Source organism: Glycine max, chromosome 17 (genome assembly GCF_000004515.6).
Source record: "Glycine max cultivar Williams 82 chromosome 17, Glycine_max_v4.0, whole genome shotgun sequence".
In the NCBI taxonomy this organism is placed as follows: Eukaryota; Viridiplantae; Streptophyta; class Magnoliopsida; order Fabales; family Fabaceae; genus Glycine; species Glycine max.
Genome location: NC_038253.2, coordinates 4,330,862 through 4,351,307, shown reverse-complemented (window position 1 = coordinate 4,351,307; position 20,446 = coordinate 4,330,862). Strand labels below are relative to the sequence as shown.

Below are 20,446 nucleotides of genomic sequence, written 5' to 3'. Positions count from 1 at the left end.
TTTGTAATTTGTAGCACCTGATCATCAACTTTTCAGAATATATTTTTGGCTCTAGCTAACAAATCTTGTTAAGGAATCAAGAATAGAAAGTTGTTATAGTAAATCATGTTGGTAGGGAATGTGAATTTATGGAGGGAATGCATTAATAATATTTTTTTAATAAAAACATTTCATTTTTTATTCTTTAATTAGACCCTTATTACATTAATTAGTATTTATCTTTTTTTTAAGTTTAATAGACATAGATGGTTAGTCCAAAAGATTTTATATTGACAATCAATCATAAATTATTAATATGATTTATAAGGTATTTATTATAAAAATATACAAATTTATAAGATATGATAGTTTATGATTGAATAATAATGTAAAAAAAGTTTACACTATTTGGAAGAAAAAAAATAGTTTACACTATTAGGATATACATTATTTATTTCAGGGTAAATTATCATTTTGATTTTCAAAAGTGTAAACAGATGATAGTTTAGTTCCTGAAAGAACCAAAATTTTAATTTACTCTTTGAAAGTAAAAATGCGATAATTACCTTATGTTGTTAGTCTTGTTTTGCCCCTAAATTATAATATTTAAAAGTCAAATTGACATTAAATTATTTTTTTTTACCGTCAATTTGTTATTAAGTTATACACATGATTTAATTATCATATTTTTATACATTTAAAAATTAAATAAAAAATATATTTTTTAGAAAATAAATTATCACCTATAATATATTCTTTAGCACATTTTTTAAAACTTCATTATTTTAATTTAATAGATTTGACATTAAATTCATCCTACAATGAAAAGGAGTGTTGTTAACAATTCATTTTCGATCATTCCATTGGGTTCTCTAAACCTACTAACATCTTGAACCTTGGATTTAGTTTTCATTGTTTCGTGATTGTTAAGTGATTAGCTAAGGTTATGTTAGGATTGGTAGAAGAGGATGCAATGAAAAATGGAATACAATGCTAGTATTATGTTTTAGTATTATTTAAATTGGTAAAATGAGGACGACTATAATAAAAATTAGTGGAACGAATCTCATTTTATTTTATTGTTTATCTTCATTTTTTACCTCTCAATTTGATCGCGAAGGGACGGAATATAAATTTTATCCCATTTCATTGCAACATATCTAAGCAGTGAAATGGAAGTTTTATTTTATCATTGCGTTTCATTTTATTTTATTGCATTTTAATTTATTTCGTTTTATTTTATATTTTTTCATCAATCTAAACAAAGCTTAAGTGACGTTAACCATATGTAGAAGTGGAATATAATAAACAGGCAAAACAGTTATTTTTACATGGTTTTTTTGGGTTAATTATGTTTTTAATTCTTAAATTTTTTTCAAAATTTGACTTTTAACCCTTGAACAAATATTTGATTGATTTTAGTTTCTAAACTTTTTTTTTCATTAAGGTTTTTGTCTATAATGTTTATTTGTGTCGTCCTCATTCCTAAACTTGTTTTCATTTTTCAATTTAAAATCTTAAAAGAGTAGGTTTATGAGTATTTTCACTTATAAAATATTTCTTTATTCTTTTCATATGTTAAATAATTTTGAAACCAATACTAGGCTAGTTAAAATGACAGTATGATATGGATCTTAAGTAAAATTTTGGGTTTCAATCTTATAAATGAAAATATTGTAATTAGGAGAGGAGATACTTCTAGGTAAATAATCAATCATTTCTTGATGGATATCAGTTATCAGAAAAACTGATAAATATTTTAGACTTATAATAAGAAAAAAATATTTTGAAATTTAAATTAACAAAAAAATACTTGGCAACTGTATGGAAAATTTGAATATATATGTTTATTCATATTTGGATTTCCTTAGAGTCGGTGCAATTGAGAGCTGCAAAATTAATTTCTTGACTAACCATAATAATAATATCTTGGATACGGTGACACAAGCACAAAGAATGCAATTAAGTTAGCCTAAGATTGATTTACACTAGACAGTAGACACAAGCACACAGAAACACCCACAGACCAACAAATAAACCAATTAATTAGGCTTTCACTATTTAGGCCAGAGATCCTTCTGTCAGTGGATGCATTATGTTCTCTCTACTGTTTACACAAACTGTTCAACTCATTATTTTATTGAAGAAATGTCTGAAAGGTAGCAGGAACTGGGACAACCTTCATGTGCAATACTGCCAATTCCAATCTGTTAGCTTCCACATTCGAAATAAATAAGAGACAAGACACCCCTTTGGACTTCCACGTGACCAGAGACCAATACAACGTGTTAATCTTAAAATAAATTAATGTGGAAAACCAATACTTCTCTTAATCTATCATTACGGTGCTTGTATGTTTCTTAAACTCTATCGTGGCACACGTACAGGGTGGTCCTAATAGGGAGGGGATCAAGATTATTTGATGAAATTATAAGGAACCTAAGCACATGTGATGTTTCTGATCTAATCTCATTAGTTTGATTAATGGATTTTTTTCTTGTCATGTTTCAAATACAAAATGATTCTTTTCATCCCTCTCATAAATTCATCAGTATCTACTTGGGATTATGATTTAATCAAATTGTCAGATGGCATGGCTTTAAGAGCTGTCTGTAATTTCCAAGAAACTTTCTTTGGTTAACCAGTGTATGTAATGCTCAAATTTAGCCAACAAGGCTCTTTCTTTCAATTAATGTTAAATAAATCGATGAATATATGGGTTTTCGTTATGCTGACTTCCTTGAGATTTAGTTTATACAGTACTATTATACACATCGACTTTAATGGCAAATTAACTTCGTTTTTCTCATACATGTAAAAAAAAGTTGACAAGAATAATATTAGATACATATTAATAATTATAGTTTTATCTAAGAATATCTTTAATGAGAGAGTGCTTATATGATTTGTTTAATTTTAAGTAATATTATTTAATTTTTTTATTGGAATAAATGATATGAGGTTACTTATATAAGAACTGTTATTTATATAAATAACTATTACTTAATAAATTTATATCATAAATACAATATTTTTTAAATATTATAAGACTTATAAAATTAAATTAATTATTTATTTTAGTCATTTTAATATTAAAATAAATTTTATGTAAAATATTTAAATTCATGTGAAATTATAAATTTTCTAAAATTATGATAAATAACTCATTTAAATAATTAGATAGATGCTTTGATCAGTGATATTATGCATCAACTCTTTGTAATAATAGATTAAATTTTTCATGACGCCGATAGTAGCGTCATCGATCAGTATACTTACATGTTGAGTTGATTATTCTAATCACCAAAGTTGTCGGGGCATATCATTATTCATTGGATGCAATTGACTGAGACATGAATTGGGTGGCTAAGAACAAGACAATTCCTTGAAACTTTAATAAATGAAACTTTTGGAATATCCCAAACACCTACGCCTATAATAGAAGGGTAACATGAATTAAGATTTTTTTATCCAAATAGAGCCGTTTATAACCCGTAAGTCACATGGCCAAGGACTGAAGTTTTCAGTATTTATTATGTTTGAACAAGATCCCAAGGACAGTAACAAAACTTTTTGGAAAAAGGCAACCACTGGAACGATGCACTGAAGCAACCCTGCTTTTGATCTTCGATCTACTTATCAATATTGACTAATATAACTAGTAGTTTATACAGATGCATTCATACATACAAAATAAAGGAGTAATTGAAAAGGGCAACATTACCATGCTAGAGATGGCTTTCATATTTACAACTCTTATTAATCTTGATCAATGCGTAGATAGTAAGTAATGCTGTTATTATTTTGGCTGAACAAAAAAAAAAATAATGTTGTTGTATTGTTCCCTTCCGATTAAAATGTTCAAACGTTTAGGCATCCTCCATACATACAACACTATACTTATCTCATAAAACTTCATTTAAAAAAAATATACACATTCCTGATGTATTATATATGTTATGATCAATATATTTGTTGCGTGCAAGAGTCTAGGCTTTTTAATAATTTGAGTCAGAACATTTTCTTCAATAGCTCGTGTTACCGTTGCCCCTTATCTTGATAACAATATTTTACTTATCAATGAAGGAAATTGAAAAGTCAAGGTCGTAGAAAATTAAAATTTCAGATATTCAATCTGTTTCTTTTCTGTGAGGTTGAAAGGAAGAATAAATGCTAACTCATTCGGAAGTCCCAAAGTTCAATGTAGCAAGTTTAAAAATGCCGAATGTGTAATTTTTAAGACTGTATTTCATATCAACTGGCCATTGAAATTAAGAGTAAAAACAAAACTAGCAACTTGCTACACTGGTATTTGTGTTACCAAAAATAGCATCAAAATGTTGATCTTTCTGGCGCCTCATAGGTTGTAATCTCTTGTTTTTTTTTGTAACATCTTGTTTTCCTAAAATAAATTAAAAAATATTTTAATTAAAAATAAAGATTTTTAGAAAAATAATAAGGTTTTTTAATTAAATAAATAAAAAAATAGTTTTATTAATTAAAATAACAGTTTTAAGGTAAATAAAATAAATATAAGTTTTTAGAAAATAAAAAGAATGTTTTATTTATTTATTTGAGAGGGAGTAAAATAAAGTTCATTTTTATAAAATAAAAAAATAGAGTAAATAATAAGCTCACAGTACCTTAGCTATAAATAGAGACATATTAGATTAGTTTTTACATTTAAGATATGTTTGTAAGCTCTCTCTTCCTCCCAAATTCGTTCTTCCTTCTTCATCTTTCAAAATCTCATCTTTTTCCCGCATACACTCAAATCTGTCACAGTAAAACTATGATCCTGAACTCGTTAACTGTCGGATCGTCCTGAAATTTGGACATCAGGTTTGAAACTCACCTTCTCACATCTCATCATTAGGATTTGCAAAATAATATCTATAAAGAGAGAAACGACCATCACACGAAGACAGTGAAATTAAGGCTCTAATCTCTTCTCCTTCTCTCTAATACTTAGAAACTCTAACATAGCAACTAGAGAAAAAACTTGATCCATAGAGGATCAAATTGGGATTTACTTTGGGATGTTTAGTGTATTATAATTATGTATTTATGATTATAATTACGAGATGGTTATGTTTGATGGGTCAATTGGTGCCCTAATGCGAATTGGTTGATAAAATTGAGTGTTCTTGATGTTTTTGCATTTTGAACCTATGATTTTGATTCCTTTGATTTTGATATGATTATATGCCTTAAATGTTGAAAGATTGTTATTGTATGACACACACACGCATACACACACATGATGTATGAGAAGTAATAATGTGTTAGTGAGAAGGCTTGATGAGACATGTGTTGTGAACAAGAGTGAGATTAATACATTCCTCAATGTGATTATACATGTTATTGTGAAGTGTAAAGTGATGACATTGAGTTGTGAGCTATGAATTGTACAATCACACGACTGTAAGATTCTTTAAAGGCTATGAGTTTTTGCGTGACGAGTATTGTGATGTGATTCATTGTGGGAATCCGACGAGTTGAATCACTTTGAGGCGCAACGAGTTAAAATAATTTTAAAAATAATTGAGTGGTTGTGTGTATTGCATAGTTCAAACTCTAGTGGCGCATATATGATTTTAAAGAATTGTTTTAATGAGATGATGAGTCATATGAATATAACATATTAATGTTATTACTGTGTGATATGTATATGATGCATGGGGCATGATAACGTGATGTTTTAGGATTATGAAAGTGCAATGAACTGTGTGTAAGTGATAAATTAAGTATGTGTTAAATTGTGAGATCACACGTGTATTAAGATGTGTGCATTGAGTTGTGAATTATGAATTATACAATCACACGACTGTAAGACCCTTTAAGGGTGACGAGTTAATGCGTGACGAGTATTATGATAGAATCTATTGTGGAAATCCTTTATTTTGAGAACAATTGAGAAGTCGTGTGTTTTGTATAATTTAAAAGATATAATTTGCGTGCTAAAATATTTTCTGAGTTGAACCTGAATCAGGAGGAAGAGACCTTGACCGACTCTTTGGAGTCTAAGCCTTGGGGGTAAACATACCTAATTTGAGTGTTCCTTTAAGCTTGTGTCGGTTTCACATGGTTGGAGCATTTTTACAAAACATCCTTGACTGATCTTCCTATGATTTTACCTAATGAGAGTGACCTGACTAACTAGTATGTGGTCTGTCTTGTCATGTACTCCTAAGCACTTGATGAGGTTTTTCACTGACATGGTACCACATTGCATATAAGATTAAACTTTAGTGTATCTGTTGCATAACGCTTGTATAATGATCATTGTGATTTATTACGTGATGGTGAATAATGAATTATGTGAATGTGAGATGTTGTGTTGCACTTGAGATGTGTTGTTCTAAACACGTAATTAATGTGAAGATGTGGAATGTAATTTTATGATTAACTCGTTGGGACAAGTGATGTTACGCAATGAGTGGTAAAATGATGTGAATTGTGCTAAGTTGAATATGTGTGTGTATTTTCGTTTATCTCTACCTGTTTAGGAATGTGATAACTCACTCCTTGTATGTTGTTTGTGTTTGGGTCTTGTAATGATCTTGAACCTTGTGTTCGTAAAAACATATGATTAGGTGGATGACTTTAAAAAATTTCATGCTAAAGAACGCTAAGACACAACGTTCTGATAGGATGTGACATTGGAGCATAGATTTCTATACTATTTACATATAATTCTGAACATGTTACTTTATGTTATTCTGCTACTTAATTTGTTTCCTTTTATAAAAAAAATAAAATCTAATGATCTTGTTTTGGACCGAAGATGTTTCATACTCTTATTTGATAAATTTTTAATTTGATGATTAATGTATATGTGAATCTTTTATCTATTTGAACTCTTTTATATTTATTGAATAAAATTTCTTTAATTTATTTTACATTTTCATATATAATATTATATAAATATGTATGTCAGAATAGAAGTTCTTACCTAATTATCTAAAAGATTGTTCCATTAACAAATAGAGAGAATATTTCAGAGTGGGCTGGAAATTTGGAACGAATCAAACCAAAATTTTCATATGAATCATAAATAATTAATATATATAGCATTCTACCGTATACTATATATAATTTCTCTTTCCCTCTAACATCTAAAATCCAATATCTTCTACATTTCCCTTCATCCACCCCGCTTGAGCGTGACATTGGGTTTACATAGTACGTACAGTTATAGCAACATATACTTCTTTTTCTATTGCTTTTGTCTCCCAAGACAAATTAAACTCCAAGCAGCACGTAGTAGAGTATGGTTATGGGCAATGCAATTAGCATCCCAAATATAACCCTGCACAATTTGCAAAATCTCTTTTAGAATTTCTTTAATTTGGTGCCTTAAATTTAATGATCTAATACATACGGTTAGGAGCATAGATAAGTGTAGAAAAAAAAAAAAAAAAAAACTTACGCAGTGCTAAGTATATCTGCATGGAGATTGTATTCTTTGGCAAACACAAAGGGAACGATACCTTGGGGAAGAGCAGCCTGCACTAATAAACGCCGTGTCATAAAAAATTAAAAATAACATTATTAATTAGTCTTTCTTTGATTAATAGATAAAGGAAGTTTCATTTCACCTGGACAATTGCAACATGCAAAAGAACTCCACGGAGTCCGATGCCTATTGAGGTTGCAGCAATCACAGCTGGACCTGTCAAGAACCTAACAGCCATTGAAAATGCTGCCACAGATTTTCCACAGGCAATGATCTTCGGTTGTAATGCCATGAATAGACCTGCTTACAGTTAAATACATTATATATTAACAATTATTCCCATATAGGAGTAATTACCCAAAATTTTGTTGATATATAACATATTAACATGACATAGTTCACATAAAGGAGACAAAAAATAAAAATAAAATATAGGGCTCATTACAAGTACCTAGACTGAACATGGCCATTCCTAGACCAGCATCAGACAGTATTGAGATGGAACCTTTTACAATAGTTGGCATTTCAATGTGCCACCTGCATGCATGCACACAAGCAAACCATTGATTAAGGGACAGCAACAAGTAAACTTTTTTCTTTTACTTTTATTTGAAATTCATGATGATATACCTAAATGATATGAGAGACCATGTGAGTCCCAAAAGACTGGAGTAAGTATTAGGATTTCTTATGAGTTTCCTCCAAACCATGATGAGAATAAGTCTTGTCATGACACTTGCAGGTGGCATCTGTTGGTTTTTGTTTGCATTGCCATCTTCCATGTCCACCTTCTTCTGGCAAGTGTATGGAGATCCACTTGCGGGAATTTTGGCTCCTTCATCCATTTCAGGCTCCCTCTCTCCACTCCCTCTACGACCAGGGCTCATGTTCTCAATCAATTCGTGAACAGCTGCATTCAAAATCACACATTCAAAGTTAATGCCAATGCTTATAAAAAAAAATCATGAGACCACCACATAGTCATGATCTTGATAATCTCTACATGATACATAATTAATTTTTTTAATTAATGAAAAAAATAGTAAGACTCAATTATATATCCACATAAAGATTAATGTAAAAAATTTTCCTATGCAGCTGAAAATCAATACATCTAAGACTGAGGAGCAAAAGGCAAAAAGGGAATTCTTGAGTGCATGATATACGCTTGATATGTGATTACCTTTTGAGGCAACAGTTTCGTGTGGAACAGCCTTAGAAGGATCGACAGTTCCAAAGTCAGTAGAGGCAGCTCTATTAACTGCATGCCTCAAATTCCCCTCAGAAACAGGTGATGCACTTGAACTCCAAACAAACATGTGTAACTCCTTGTTAGGTGCTACAGCACCACCGCCACCACTGCTATCTTTCTTCTTGGGGCCACCAGCAGCACTCGTAGACCCTGAAAACATTGGATTCGGTGGCGGGTAATTAGAAGAAACCAAACCCCCATTAAACAACTCGCCACTCATGCTCCTCCCTCCTCTCTTCTTGTGCATCTTCAACATCTCCTCTTCAAAATTAGAAGTCCTTGGCGTTGCCCCTTTTGAAGACTGCAACGAGTAAACGTCACCAATACCACCATTATTACTCTGGAAACTGTTTGTGTAGCCATGTTTTGGACTCGGTGCCTTGCTTGCGAACATGGCATAGAAATCCGTTTGGTTGAAACTCGAACCTCTTGGGGTTGGTTCTCTTGATGACTGAACAGAATAGATCTCAACCCCAGTGAGGTTAGATGCTCTTGGTGTCATGGAAGTTAAATGAGACTTGTTGAATGAAGATATCATGGAAGAAGCTGCTGATCTTTTAACAACCACATGAAGTTTTCCATCTTCTCCTATCTCAGCATCTGTTTGAAGTGGCTCTCTACCATTGAGTGAGACAACATCTGAGTCAACCCTGAAGGAAGTTATGGAGCCTGCAGTCTCAGGGAACTGTTCTGTGATGAGGAGTTTTGCACCTCTATATTCAAACATGAACAGCATGAGGGTATACCATATCACACTTTGCAACACCACAATTTGGACCATGAGGCTCCCTGAGAAGTCTCCATACATGGCCTTCAATAGAGGGATCCCCATGACAAGTGTGTTTGGAAGGGTTGAAAGTGAGAAGAGGGTGATTGTCCAGTCTAGGCTACCATGTTTTGTGAAGGTGTTCCATAGAAAGAGAGCACCCAAAATGACAACTTTTTGAAGACAATCAGCTGCTATGAAGTGGTAGTTCATAGCATAAGGGTCATTGGAGGAGATGAAGTGGAAAGAAAGAAGTGGAACTGCGAACACAGCAACGAAGCGGTTTATGCCAGAACATTGATCAGGTGTGAAAATTTTCCACCACCGAACTGAGCCGTATGCTAATATCATAGCAACGTAGAGGGGCACAATAGCCGCGAAAACATCATAAATATCCTTACCAGTGATCATGGTTAATGCAGGGTTTGTAGCTAGCTAGGTCAATGTAGACAGAAAGAAAGAGATAGCTAGGAAGAAAGAGAATTGTGAAAGGTTTTGTAGGGTAGCGGTTTAAGCTGGAAAAGAAGGAAACATGGCTGAGAAATAAAGGCAAAACTCTCACGATAAAGAATAGGCCAAAGAGGCTTAAACCTTCACCGTTAGTCCTCTCTTATAGACATGTCTCTAGCTAGGTTAATTAATTCTTTAACAAGGAAGAGAGTGACACCTAAATTATAATTAATTAATTATATGCGGTTTCTACTTTCTATAGCTTAGAAAAGAAAAAGAGTTCACCTGCAGATTAAGAAAAGAAAAAAGAGCTCAAGTGGGTTAAATGTAGACAGAATAATAATAGGGTTGGATTTTCTATGAACTGTGTGTAATTTGATTTATAAGCCTAACTCGGCGCCATTGTAGTCGTTCATGCACATGTAAGTTAGGCAGTACTCAGTGATCTGCGGTGCGCAGAAAAGATATTTCTGCGAGACTACTATTTTTTTAATGGTGGTGAGATGTGAAGAAGATGCAGACATAAATGAGCTAGCTGACGACTCCGTTTTGCATATTACAATGACGCTAACGGTTCAATTTCAATCACCCCGTGGTGCAAAAACAATACTCCGTACACAGCATGCATATGGTCTATATAATGATGCTTGTCTGTTTTTTTTTCCCAGCAAAGTTTTTCTATGATCGACGATTCCATCTTTAATATATTGTTAGGGTTTGTTAATTTTTCAGTTGAGTAAGAAATTAAGAACATTTTTTTAGAGTTTTGGTACGCTAGCTTTCTATTTATGCAACATATATCAATAACTATGTTAGAATGAGACATGGAAATGACGATTTTTGAACATGTTCTTGTATCTTATAGGTTAAAATTTATTATTTATCTTTATTTATCTTTGTACCTGTTGGGTATTGGATATCTCCAATCCCGTTCTATATCTGATTTAAATTAGAAAAATATTTTTTTATAAAAAAAATATTAAAAATTTGATTTTAGAAAAAATGAATTGATTGTTAAACATTTATTTTTAACTACTTATATTAAGTGGCGGGACGGGTTCGGGGTCAGGAAGGATGTAGTAATCTCATATCCGTATCTGATTTTTGGTTATCAGAAAAAACTATATCCATACCCGACCAACTCATGTATTATTCGTCAAAATCGAAACAGAGTCGAACAAATACACATGGATACAGAGTTTTTTGTCATGTCAATGTCACAAAGGAGTACCCCATGTCTATTTAATGAAAATCTCGTAACAATAATATAAAATGGGATATAGATTAACTGCTTATCTACACGTACAATTCACAAACCGTACATGTATTTGTACCCGTATTACCTATCTGAAAATGATGATCATCCGTAGAATAATTTTTTTAATATACATGTGTGCTTAATTTTTGTTATTTAAAATAAACAGACATCATATTTGTCACGGTTATGTTCCTGTGAATGCGAAATCGACTTTACAACATAAGTTTTCTTTATTTTACTAACGAATGAAACAATTTATCCAAGAGCAAAATTCTAATGATTAATTCTCTGCGGGAAACGTTTGCTACACAAGACAGAAGTTGTATTGTTTTTCGCTTATATATTGGGGGCATTTCCAATGTAGAGATCCTTTTCAATTTAGATTTTTATCGCTTACTCAATCTTAGAACGTTAAAATTTATAATTTATAATCAAAATTTTACTTAATTTTATTTAAAAGGAATTTTTTCTCAAAAAATCAAACTGAAGCATGTATTGTGTCTTGAGCTTAAGATGTAGTTTGCCATTTTGTCCCTGTGCTGTTTTTTTCCCCTTGGTCCAATGCTTTTGTTTATGGTCAGGATATACTGCTCGCCCATGGGACCGACACAACAACTAAAGGGACCTAAACTATTTTTTTTTAAAAATACATTAAGAGAGCCAACCGCACCACCTACCAGTGGCCAAGAACATCACATTTGTTTTTTACACCACTGAGTCATCCTTCTCTAATTGCTACATATACAAGCTCCCGAGTCAATATTTCATTGTGCAAAGCAATTACATAATCTTTTCCTTAACTTTCACACAACACAAACATTAATTCTAAAAGTAGTAAAAACTGAAAAAAAAAAGGGATATATTTGATATTTTTTTCCAAAATAATAGGAAAACATAGATAACAAACACATCTTTAGAAAATATTATTTTTTAACCGTTATTCGGTATCACTTTGAATAGATCTCATGTTGTGCTGCTAAGTATGAAAGAAAAGGAAAAATAAATATGTATGATGAGCAAAAAAGAAAGTCTAAGAAAAACTTAAAGAGCATAAGTGAGATTACTTGATATGAGTATTTTATACTAAAAAATCAAATAAAATCTATAAAAATAGACCAGTCTCGTATTCAAACTTTTAGGTTAGACGAACAGATTATATTAATTGTTTATAATAATAAAAAATGAATCGTTAAGTTAAGTTTAAACTTTCAGTAAAAATAAAAAATAGAAAGAAGTTAAGTTTAAACTTTAAACTAAAGTATTCGTTCAGACTTATCACGAGACTTGGGCTGGAAATGAGAAAATATTAACGTGAGTGAGTAGTGGGCTTGGGCTGGACACGAATCAAAGGCATGCCATGCATGGTGTACGATCAATATTATTTGGGCTGGATACGGATCAGCTAATCCATAAACCCAATCCTTAAGTTTTTTTTCTTCAAAAATATGTTTTACCAATTAATGATCCAAGTAAAAATCGAACATATGACTTTCAAGTTATTAACATGATGCTCTAATCAACTAAATTAATAGGTTAATTATGTTATAAACTAAATAATGTTATTATATATAACACTAAAATTTCTAATGTATATTTAATGCGCATGTAAATTTAAATAATAATTTTGTGATAATTAATTTGGATATAACTCATACGAATTATTTAATTCATATATTTTTTCATAAATAAAAAAATATTTATCATTAAAAATTTAATTTATTAATAAATTAAAAAAACATATGGATTAGCTGATTGAAAAAAAATTAAAAAAAATACTTATGAATCACGTAATCCATATAAATTATACGGATTATATAATCTATAAAAACAAAAAATACTTAAGGATATTTTTAGAATTTTGTTTTAATGTTGGGTGCACAAGTAATATGTCTGGTGCACCTAGCAAAGCCCATATTATTTTGGTCTAGGGGCGGAAAAGAAAGAATTGATTTTTCACATATCTAAAAAATTCAAAATACACTCAAGCATACAAGCCAAGAAGAAGAAGAAGAAAACTGTTTATAACTTCAAATTTTATTTAAAGATAGTTTTATTTAAAATATTTTTTCTCATTTTTATTTTTAAACAAAATTTTTCATCATTTCTTTTAACAGTCAAATAATCATATAATTCAACTAGTTACACTCTAAAAAGTTTTTTTTTTAAATAGTTCCAATTCAATAATTTTAGGTAAAAAAGATGTTATCATCCTCAATCTTTTTCTCACTTCAAGTTAATATATATTTTCACCTTTTACATACACCTGATTTTCCTTTTTATATTGGATGTTATTGATATTTCCCATTATTATCAAGATGTAAAAATCATCGGATCAAAGTGAATGTTATATTTTTTTCCTATATGTTTTTTAACAAAATTTTCAATTAGGCCCATGAACTTTTTTTTAATTGGGTCCCTATTTTTTAAATTGGATTCTCCTATCTAATTATCGTCATAAAAAAATTACAAATACCTAATTAGAAGTGTAGATAATAGATTAGTGAATCCAGAGTGTGGTGTAAGAACAATTAAATTATTTATGAAATGTTTTTGTAAAGTTTTAACATCTACATATTAATTCAATTCAACTATTGTTTCATGAACCTTTTACAATTATTTGATTCTACAAGAGATTAAAATTATGAAAATAAGACTCTCAAAATTACAAAAGGCCCAAATTAAAGCACCAATCCACGTTGTCTGTACCCTAAATAAGTTTTACGGTTAATCTATAGCCCTATGTGCCTAACTTTTTTTCATTTTTTAAAATAAAAAATAATAGAAGTTTTTTTTACATAAAAGATAATAAAAGTTAATGGTTGGTTTATGAAAGTAGTAGTTTTATAGAGATAAAATAATGATCATGGATGTAATTATACTGTTGGAATAAAATGAAGATAAAAATATATACACCACAATATTCAATTACCGTTATATATATAGTTATTGAATAAGACAATCAAACAGGAGAATCCAATTAAAAAAATTAGGGACCCAATTAAAAAAAAGTTAAGAAACCTAATTGCAATTTTAATAAAAGTATAAAGATCTGCCGATCAATTTATTAAAAAAAATTAAACAAAGAGCCCGATATCCACTTAATTTTGATGCATGCATGCAGCAATAGACTATCCTTTATCTATCCACTCTCATTCTTCCCTCGTTTCTACTCTGCTATACGTCTCCTTGTATTATCCTAGCTAACATAGTTAATGGCATTCCTTGTGGTATTTACTATGGCTTTAATTATTAATAAATTCTTTGGTTGTTCAACTTTTTTTTCTCCCTCGCTTCTATTCTCAAAAAGCATATGAAAACAATAGTACAACTTACGTATCCAATTTCAGTTCCTTCAAAACACCCGTTTCACTCTCAATACTCTTCCAACCAACTTATTAATGTCTTTTGCAAAAATGTTTGAACTTTTTTTTATAAATAATTTTATTAATTTTGTACTTCAATCTTTATACTTTTTATTTTTATTAATGTAATGTAAAGTTACGATGACCAACAGTAACAGATTCAATGTAGTGTTATAAATCATATTTAAAAAATATTTTTAAACATGTAAAATCATATTTTGCAATTATGATAAACAATTCTTATTGTAATAAAAAGTTATTTTTAATTATTAATAATTTACTTTAGAAATATATCGAAATTTAATTTAGAAATAAAAATAAAAAGGATGAATTGAAAAAAAAAATCTTAAAAATCCTTTCGTTGAAGAAAAGTTTCTAAAAACGTTACTGTTAAAATAAAATTCATAAAAACGCTTTCACTAAAACATATTTCTTAAAAACGTTTGCAATGAAGATTATATATTCTAGTTTATAGGACAAGTCAATCATACCTTTTGTGGATAAACCTAACGGAAAGAAACAAAAATAAAAGAAACCCAGGAAAAATTAAGCTCTATAATGACTTAATGAGCTACAATACCGCAGCTAGAAGCCTAGAAGAAGATTCAACTGAAAAGGTTTCCCAATTTAGCAAAAAGACTTTTTTTTATAGTATTTAGCAAAAAGACTTATTAAAATATAGATGGAATTTAAAGACTAGTTAAAAAGGGAAGAAACTCAAGAAAGTGAAAGTCGTCTATTTACAAAAATTTAATATTTTTTTAAATATTAATAATTAAATTGTAGCTTCTCTTGATATTAAAACGGGACAACCCATGCATCCACACAATAAAAGTTTGAGATTATCCAGTGAGGCAAGTGAACATACATTGTTAAGTACTACAGACTTTTGTATTGATGGGGCTAAATGCTCCGAACAAAAAATGCACAGATTAGTATTTTAAGTATGGATGTATCTATCTAAAGTGTATGATTGAATTAGTCAAATTAATATAATTTCTAAAAAAGAATGTAGTTTGTCATTGACCTTTTCCAATACATGAAAATGGAATGAACGCGGAGAGAAACCGTGGCTGCAGCTGAACTGGACCACTGTTACCTCCCACTTCTGTTTTTTTTTTCCCTCCAAGTTTATTTTTATGTTTTTGTTGCTGGCCTTAATATGAATCTATAAAATGAGCTAGCAAACTAAGTACAAGTAGACCTTCTTTATAATTGGGTCCTGAGGCATTGAATTCTCTTCCCACGTGCTTAAGCTGAACTATAAATTCCATTTGGGCATTATAATCACTTACTCTGCCTTTATTTTAATGTTGTGTTTCTTTCATAGAATAAAAACATTATTTTTAAGAAAGTGAACTTAACAATATCATATTTAATATAAGTTTTAAAATTATTTTTATTTTTAAAATATAAAATATTTTTATTTATTCCATTCTTATAAAGATGGGAGTTTTTTTATGGGCAAAAGAAATATCTTAAAATAAATATAATTTTCTAAAAAAATAATGTAGTTTATCATTGACATTTCGCAATACATGAAAATGGAAAGAATTGGAATAAAGAGTGGGGGTTACTTTCAAATTTTTTTTTCTGATAGGAGGGGGTCACTTTCAATTATAATTTCCTATTCACTTCATTTTTTTAGGGGATCTTCACTTCATTCTTATACATTTATTAATTTTTCCACTTTTTAATTAAATATTTTTTCTAAAACTTATATTTGAAATCTTGTATCGTAGGTGAACCCCTATCCCAATACCATTGAATGATTATGGGACTCATCGGACGTTGGTTGATCGTCCATGTTAACCCATGAATTGAGGAAAGAGCAAAACATTAGCTCTCTTCACGGTCAACAGATTGGTTTATGCTTGCACGAAAACGTTGAAGGTTGAACACATTATTGTTGTTGACATTAAAACAATCATCGTAAATGTCAACCAAACTTTTGTTATGTTTAATGAAGTTTTGTAAGTTGGGCCTCACCCCTCACCAGCAGCCCAGACTCTGGCCGAGTTCTACCTAGTTAGATGCCATTTTGTTGACAAAAAAGAAAAGTTAGATGCCATTTCCCCTCTCTCTAAGTCTCAATTATTGCAGTACTTATTAGTGCTCTGTTTAGTTAAATGGGAAATAATGTACATGTGCGCATGAAAGCATATTAATTATTAGCATAGTATAGAAATATTATCATAGAATAAATTCCTAACAAATATCAACTCTCCAGATCAGATCAAATCAAATCAAATGCGTATTACTTTCCCTGGTGTTAATTTACATATTTTAAATTCAGCAAGAAAAAATGTTTATATTTTATTCCCATCTGCGTTGAATTAGAGTGACAAAGAGATTCGAACGTGATTTTTTTAGGGTAAGCACCATGATAATGTTTCTATTCCTCGGTGTCGAGGCTGACCAAATTAGGCATTGACCTAACACAAGGAATCAAATTGAGTAATCTTTGTTACTTTATTTCTTCTTTATTGAAACTATATGGATTGCTTTTTTCATCGTATTGGGAATCCACGCTAAAATTCAAAATTAAAGTTCCATTTAGTTGCAATTTGCTTTTTACCCGTTGCCATCTAAGATAGATGGTCAACCATAAACAAAAGGACAAAATGGAAAAGGTAAAGGGAGAAACTTCCGAGGCAATCACTATAATTTTATATAGTACTGCACTGTATTTTAGTAGTGGAATGCACTCGATGGTATATATACGTTAGCTAATAGCAAAGTCTTGGAAGTCAACAAAAAATAACCTCTTAACTTTTGAAGGAACAATCTTGTTTCTCATAAACATGAAAAGCCAAATTCAGGAAATAATATAACCCAAAGTGATTTATTGAAGTGCTCTAATAACCAACAAGTTTGCATTGATTTCCTTTCTGTGTGCTAGGCAGGATATCAAAGTCAAAACCCATCACAAATGTCATATTAATAAAAATGAAGTTGTTTTCAATATCAGTACAGTATAGTTAATGGATGAGTGCGCTTGAAAATGACAGGATTCTACATAAAAGTATAGAAATAAATTGGCCTTTACAGAAGTTAATGGTATATTTGAAAAGGAGGAGAAAAAGAAGAAGAAATATATATAACATGCATTTTCTCATATTTGATTGAAAAATAAAATAATAAAAAGAAAGAAAAAGTTGCTTAAAACCAAAACTTAAAACTTTCTTTTTTTTCTTCTTTAATTTAAATTTCATTTTTTCCTTTCTCGTTATCTTTCCCATTGTTTCAACTTTCAAACACAGTTTAAAGTTAACAAATACTAGTATGATTTATGTATTGCAATGTTAAAAAGATCGTCCACAGAATCATATAGTTTAAATTAAATAAAATAAGAAAGAAGAAAAAGGGAATCAAGTGATGAGGAAGGCAAACATAGTTTGATCGGTAAGGAAAGTGGGAAACTAGTTAGTACATTACAGTACATGCAAATGCAATTGCGTTGACCACGTTGGTTGCTTGGGTTGGGGAAATACTTGAAGACAGTGAACGCGTTATAAAATACGGTAGGGTTCACAAAATCATCAGGGAAGAGAAATTAATTAATGAACGAATGAACAAGAAGATACCAGACCATGAGTATGGCGGTCATGATGTATTTTTCATTTTCATGCTAAAGACTTTGTTTTAGTTGCTTTGGCACTTTCTTTGGGGGCTTCGTACCAAGAAGTGGTGGGACCCACCACCAACTCCTCCTTTGGACCTTTACAGTAAGTAAACATTGTTTATGTCGCGGTGCGCCTTTTTTGCATTAAAAAAAAGTGATTTCGTAAACAACATTATTCTGGCCATTACATGAAAAAAAGAGAAGTAAAGTCCAACCAATATCTATGCTTGGATTGACGAAGCTTGGTTGACTTTCTGACCCTTTTATATCCTCCTCTTCCTCTCTAGTTTCTCCCATCCACACCAAAAAAACAAAAAAAACAAGACACCAACCAAAGTTTCAGTTTCTCTCTATTCTAACGTTGTTGAATGGCAGTAGATCTGGCAAATATTAGGATGGAAGAGAATATGGCGATTCAAGAAGCAGCTTCCGCTGGGTTGAAGAGTATGGAGCATCTGATTCGCGTCCTTTCTTCTCAAATCCCTTCTGCTTCGTCTTCTTCTTCTAACGCACACCACCACCGTCTTAATCTCAACCACCTTGACTGCGCGGAAATCACCGACTTCACTGTCTCCAAGTTCAAACAAGTCATCAACTTGTTGAATCGCACCGGCCACGCTCGCTTTCGTCGCGCACCTTCTCATCCTTCTCCTTCAATTTCTCCCTCTCAACCTCAACCTCAGCCACAACCACAACCACAGACGCTGACTCTTGATTTTGCAAAACCTGTTATGGTAAAGTCAAATCCCAACCCTAACCCTTCTTCTACCGATTTGTCGGTTTCTCAATATTCTAAGACCAAGGACACAACCACCTTTAGTATATCCCCTCCCATGTCCACCACCACTTCTTCCTTCCTGTCATCCATCACCGCCGACGGCAGCGTCTCTGACGGCAAGATCGGCCCCGCCATCCTCGCCGCCGGCAAGCCTCCTCTCTCCTCATCCCACCGGAAAAGGTGTCACGACGCCACTCTCTCCGCCGGAAAAGCCTCTTCCTCCGCTCACTGCCATTGCTCCAAGAGAAGGTAAAAATTATAAATTAAATTTTTAGACCCATTTCTTTAACAAGGTAGCACTTCTCAACAATAAATAAATTAAAAAAAGAAGAAAATTAATGAATTTTTTCGGGATTTTTTTTAAATAGGAAATCTCGTGTGAAACGAATGATACGTGTGCCGGCGATAAGTTCGAAGATTGCCGATATCCCAGCGGACGAGTACTCGTGGAGAAAGTATGGTCAAAAACCAATCAAGGGATCACCTTACCCACGGTATGTATTTTATTCTTACCCTTGTGTCATATTGAATCCGTCAAAGTCAAACATTAATCTCGACGCCTTTCAACTTTGGAACCGTCGCATGATATTTGTTTCTTCCCACAAATCTTAATATTTTAACATTCATCAGAGATTAATTAATTAATTAATTAATTAATATATCTTTTTTGTTGTTTGCAGAGGGTATTATAAGTGCAGTAGCGTGAGAGGGTGTCCGGCGAGGAAGCACGTGGAGCGAGCCCAGGATGACCCCAACATGCTCATCGTTACCTACGAGGGAGAGCACCGTCATCCGCAACCGCGTCTGCCGGAAACTTCTGCCGGCGCCGCCGCGGATTTTGTCTCTCAGCCTGTTTAAGCGAGGGAGGAGATCGGCAAAGCATGGCACCGACAGAGATGAGTGATTTTGCAATTAACGGGGGGAAAGAAAAAGAAGGGAACTTCTTGCAAGCGAGGGAAAGAAAAGAAAAAGAAGCCAAGTCAACTTTTGCTTTGTTGTGGACCAAAAGAGTCGTCTACTGGATGGATAAGGACTTTTATGTAAATTTGACAAAAAATTATGAAATACTATACTTAGACATGTTTTTTTGTTCTTATTTAATAGACATTCATTCACTCTCGACCAAACAAAAAACTATTTTAATTTTTATAAAAGTCGATAAATAAATTATATTGAATGAAAGTATAAACCTTTACAGTACACTGACTGGATTTATTTTTGTGTTGGTTGGATTTAAATATTACTATTAAAAAATTGGGGAGATCTGATGTAATATAATCCAAGTTGAAAGAAAGAATAAGATTCCATGGGCACAAGGGAAAATGTGAAAGATGAAGTGCAAAATGGAGAATCTGAGTAACTTGTCTATGGAGTGTGGTGCGAGTGGGACAGGTACCCCTTCACATTGTCAATGTCTTCTGCTTTCCTACATTTCAAGATATTTTTATTTTAATTTAGGAAAATAAAATAAAACATTTATCCTCCTTCCGTTTCGTAGATTCAAAAATATTTTGTGT

General features: G+C 31.6%; 2 protein-coding genes across 3 annotated transcripts; one reads left to right on the top strand and one right to left on the bottom strand.

Moving 5' to 3' along the window:
- Positions 1-4,838: 4,838 nt before the first annotated feature.
- PIN2B (auxin efflux carrier component 2b) lies at positions 4,839-10,276 on the bottom strand. Of its 2 annotated transcripts, none has more exons than NM_001251436.1 (6): positions 8,622-9,867; positions 8,069-8,348; positions 7,890-7,975; positions 7,581-7,738; positions 7,412-7,488; positions 4,839-4,872 (listed from the first exon to the last, which is right to left on the bottom strand). In NM_001251436.1, exons 1-6 carry the CDS (start codon positions 9,865-9,867, stop codon positions 4,839-4,841), a joined length of 1,881 nt encoding a protein of 626 aa, NP_001238365.1. The 2 variants fall into 2 exon arrangements, with proteins under 2 accessions (NP_001238365.1, XP_006600116.1); XM_006600053.3 differs by lacking the exon at positions 4,839-4,872 and adding an exon at positions 6,997-7,291 and having other exon boundaries at positions 8,622-10,276.
- Positions 10,277-18,446: 8,170 nt separating this feature from the next.
- Positions 18,447-20,107, top strand: WRKY33 (WRKY transcription factor 33). Its single transcript, NM_001250479.2, has 3 exons — positions 18,447-19,178; positions 19,298-19,423; positions 19,610-20,107. The coding sequence occupies exons 1-3, from the start codon at positions 18,520-18,522 to the stop codon at positions 19,785-19,787; spliced, it is 963 nt and encodes a 320-aa protein (NP_001237408.2). The 5' UTR covers positions 18,447-18,519; the 3' UTR covers positions 19,788-20,107.
- The last annotated feature ends 339 nt before the right edge of the window (positions 20,108-20,446 follow it).

Bases quoted from the DNA above. Each gene is read 5' to 3' on its own strand.
- WRKY33 (NM_001250479.2), top strand. From the start codon at position 18,520: ATGGCAGTAGATCTGGCAAATATTAGGATGGAAGAGAATATGGCGATT. The intron at 19,179-19,297 runs GTAAAAATTATA...TTTTTTAAATAG, and splicing joins TGCCATTGCTCCAAGAGAAG to GAAATCTCGTGTGAAACGAA. The intron at 19,424-19,609 runs GTATGTATTTTA...TGTTGTTTGCAG, and splicing joins AAGGGATCACCTTACCCACG to AGGGTATTATAAGTGCAGTA.
- PIN2B (XM_006600053.3), bottom strand. From the start codon at position 9,867: ATGATCACTGGTAAGGATATTTATGATGTTTTCGCGGCTATTGTGCCC. The intron at 8,349-8,621 runs GTAATCACATAT...TTTTGAATGCAG, and splicing joins CGAAACTGTTGCCTCAAAAG to CTGTTCACGAATTGATTGAG. The intron at 7,739-7,889 runs GTACTTGTAATG...AACTGTAAGCAG, and splicing joins AATGGCCATGTTCAGTCTAG to GTCTATTCATGGCATTACAA.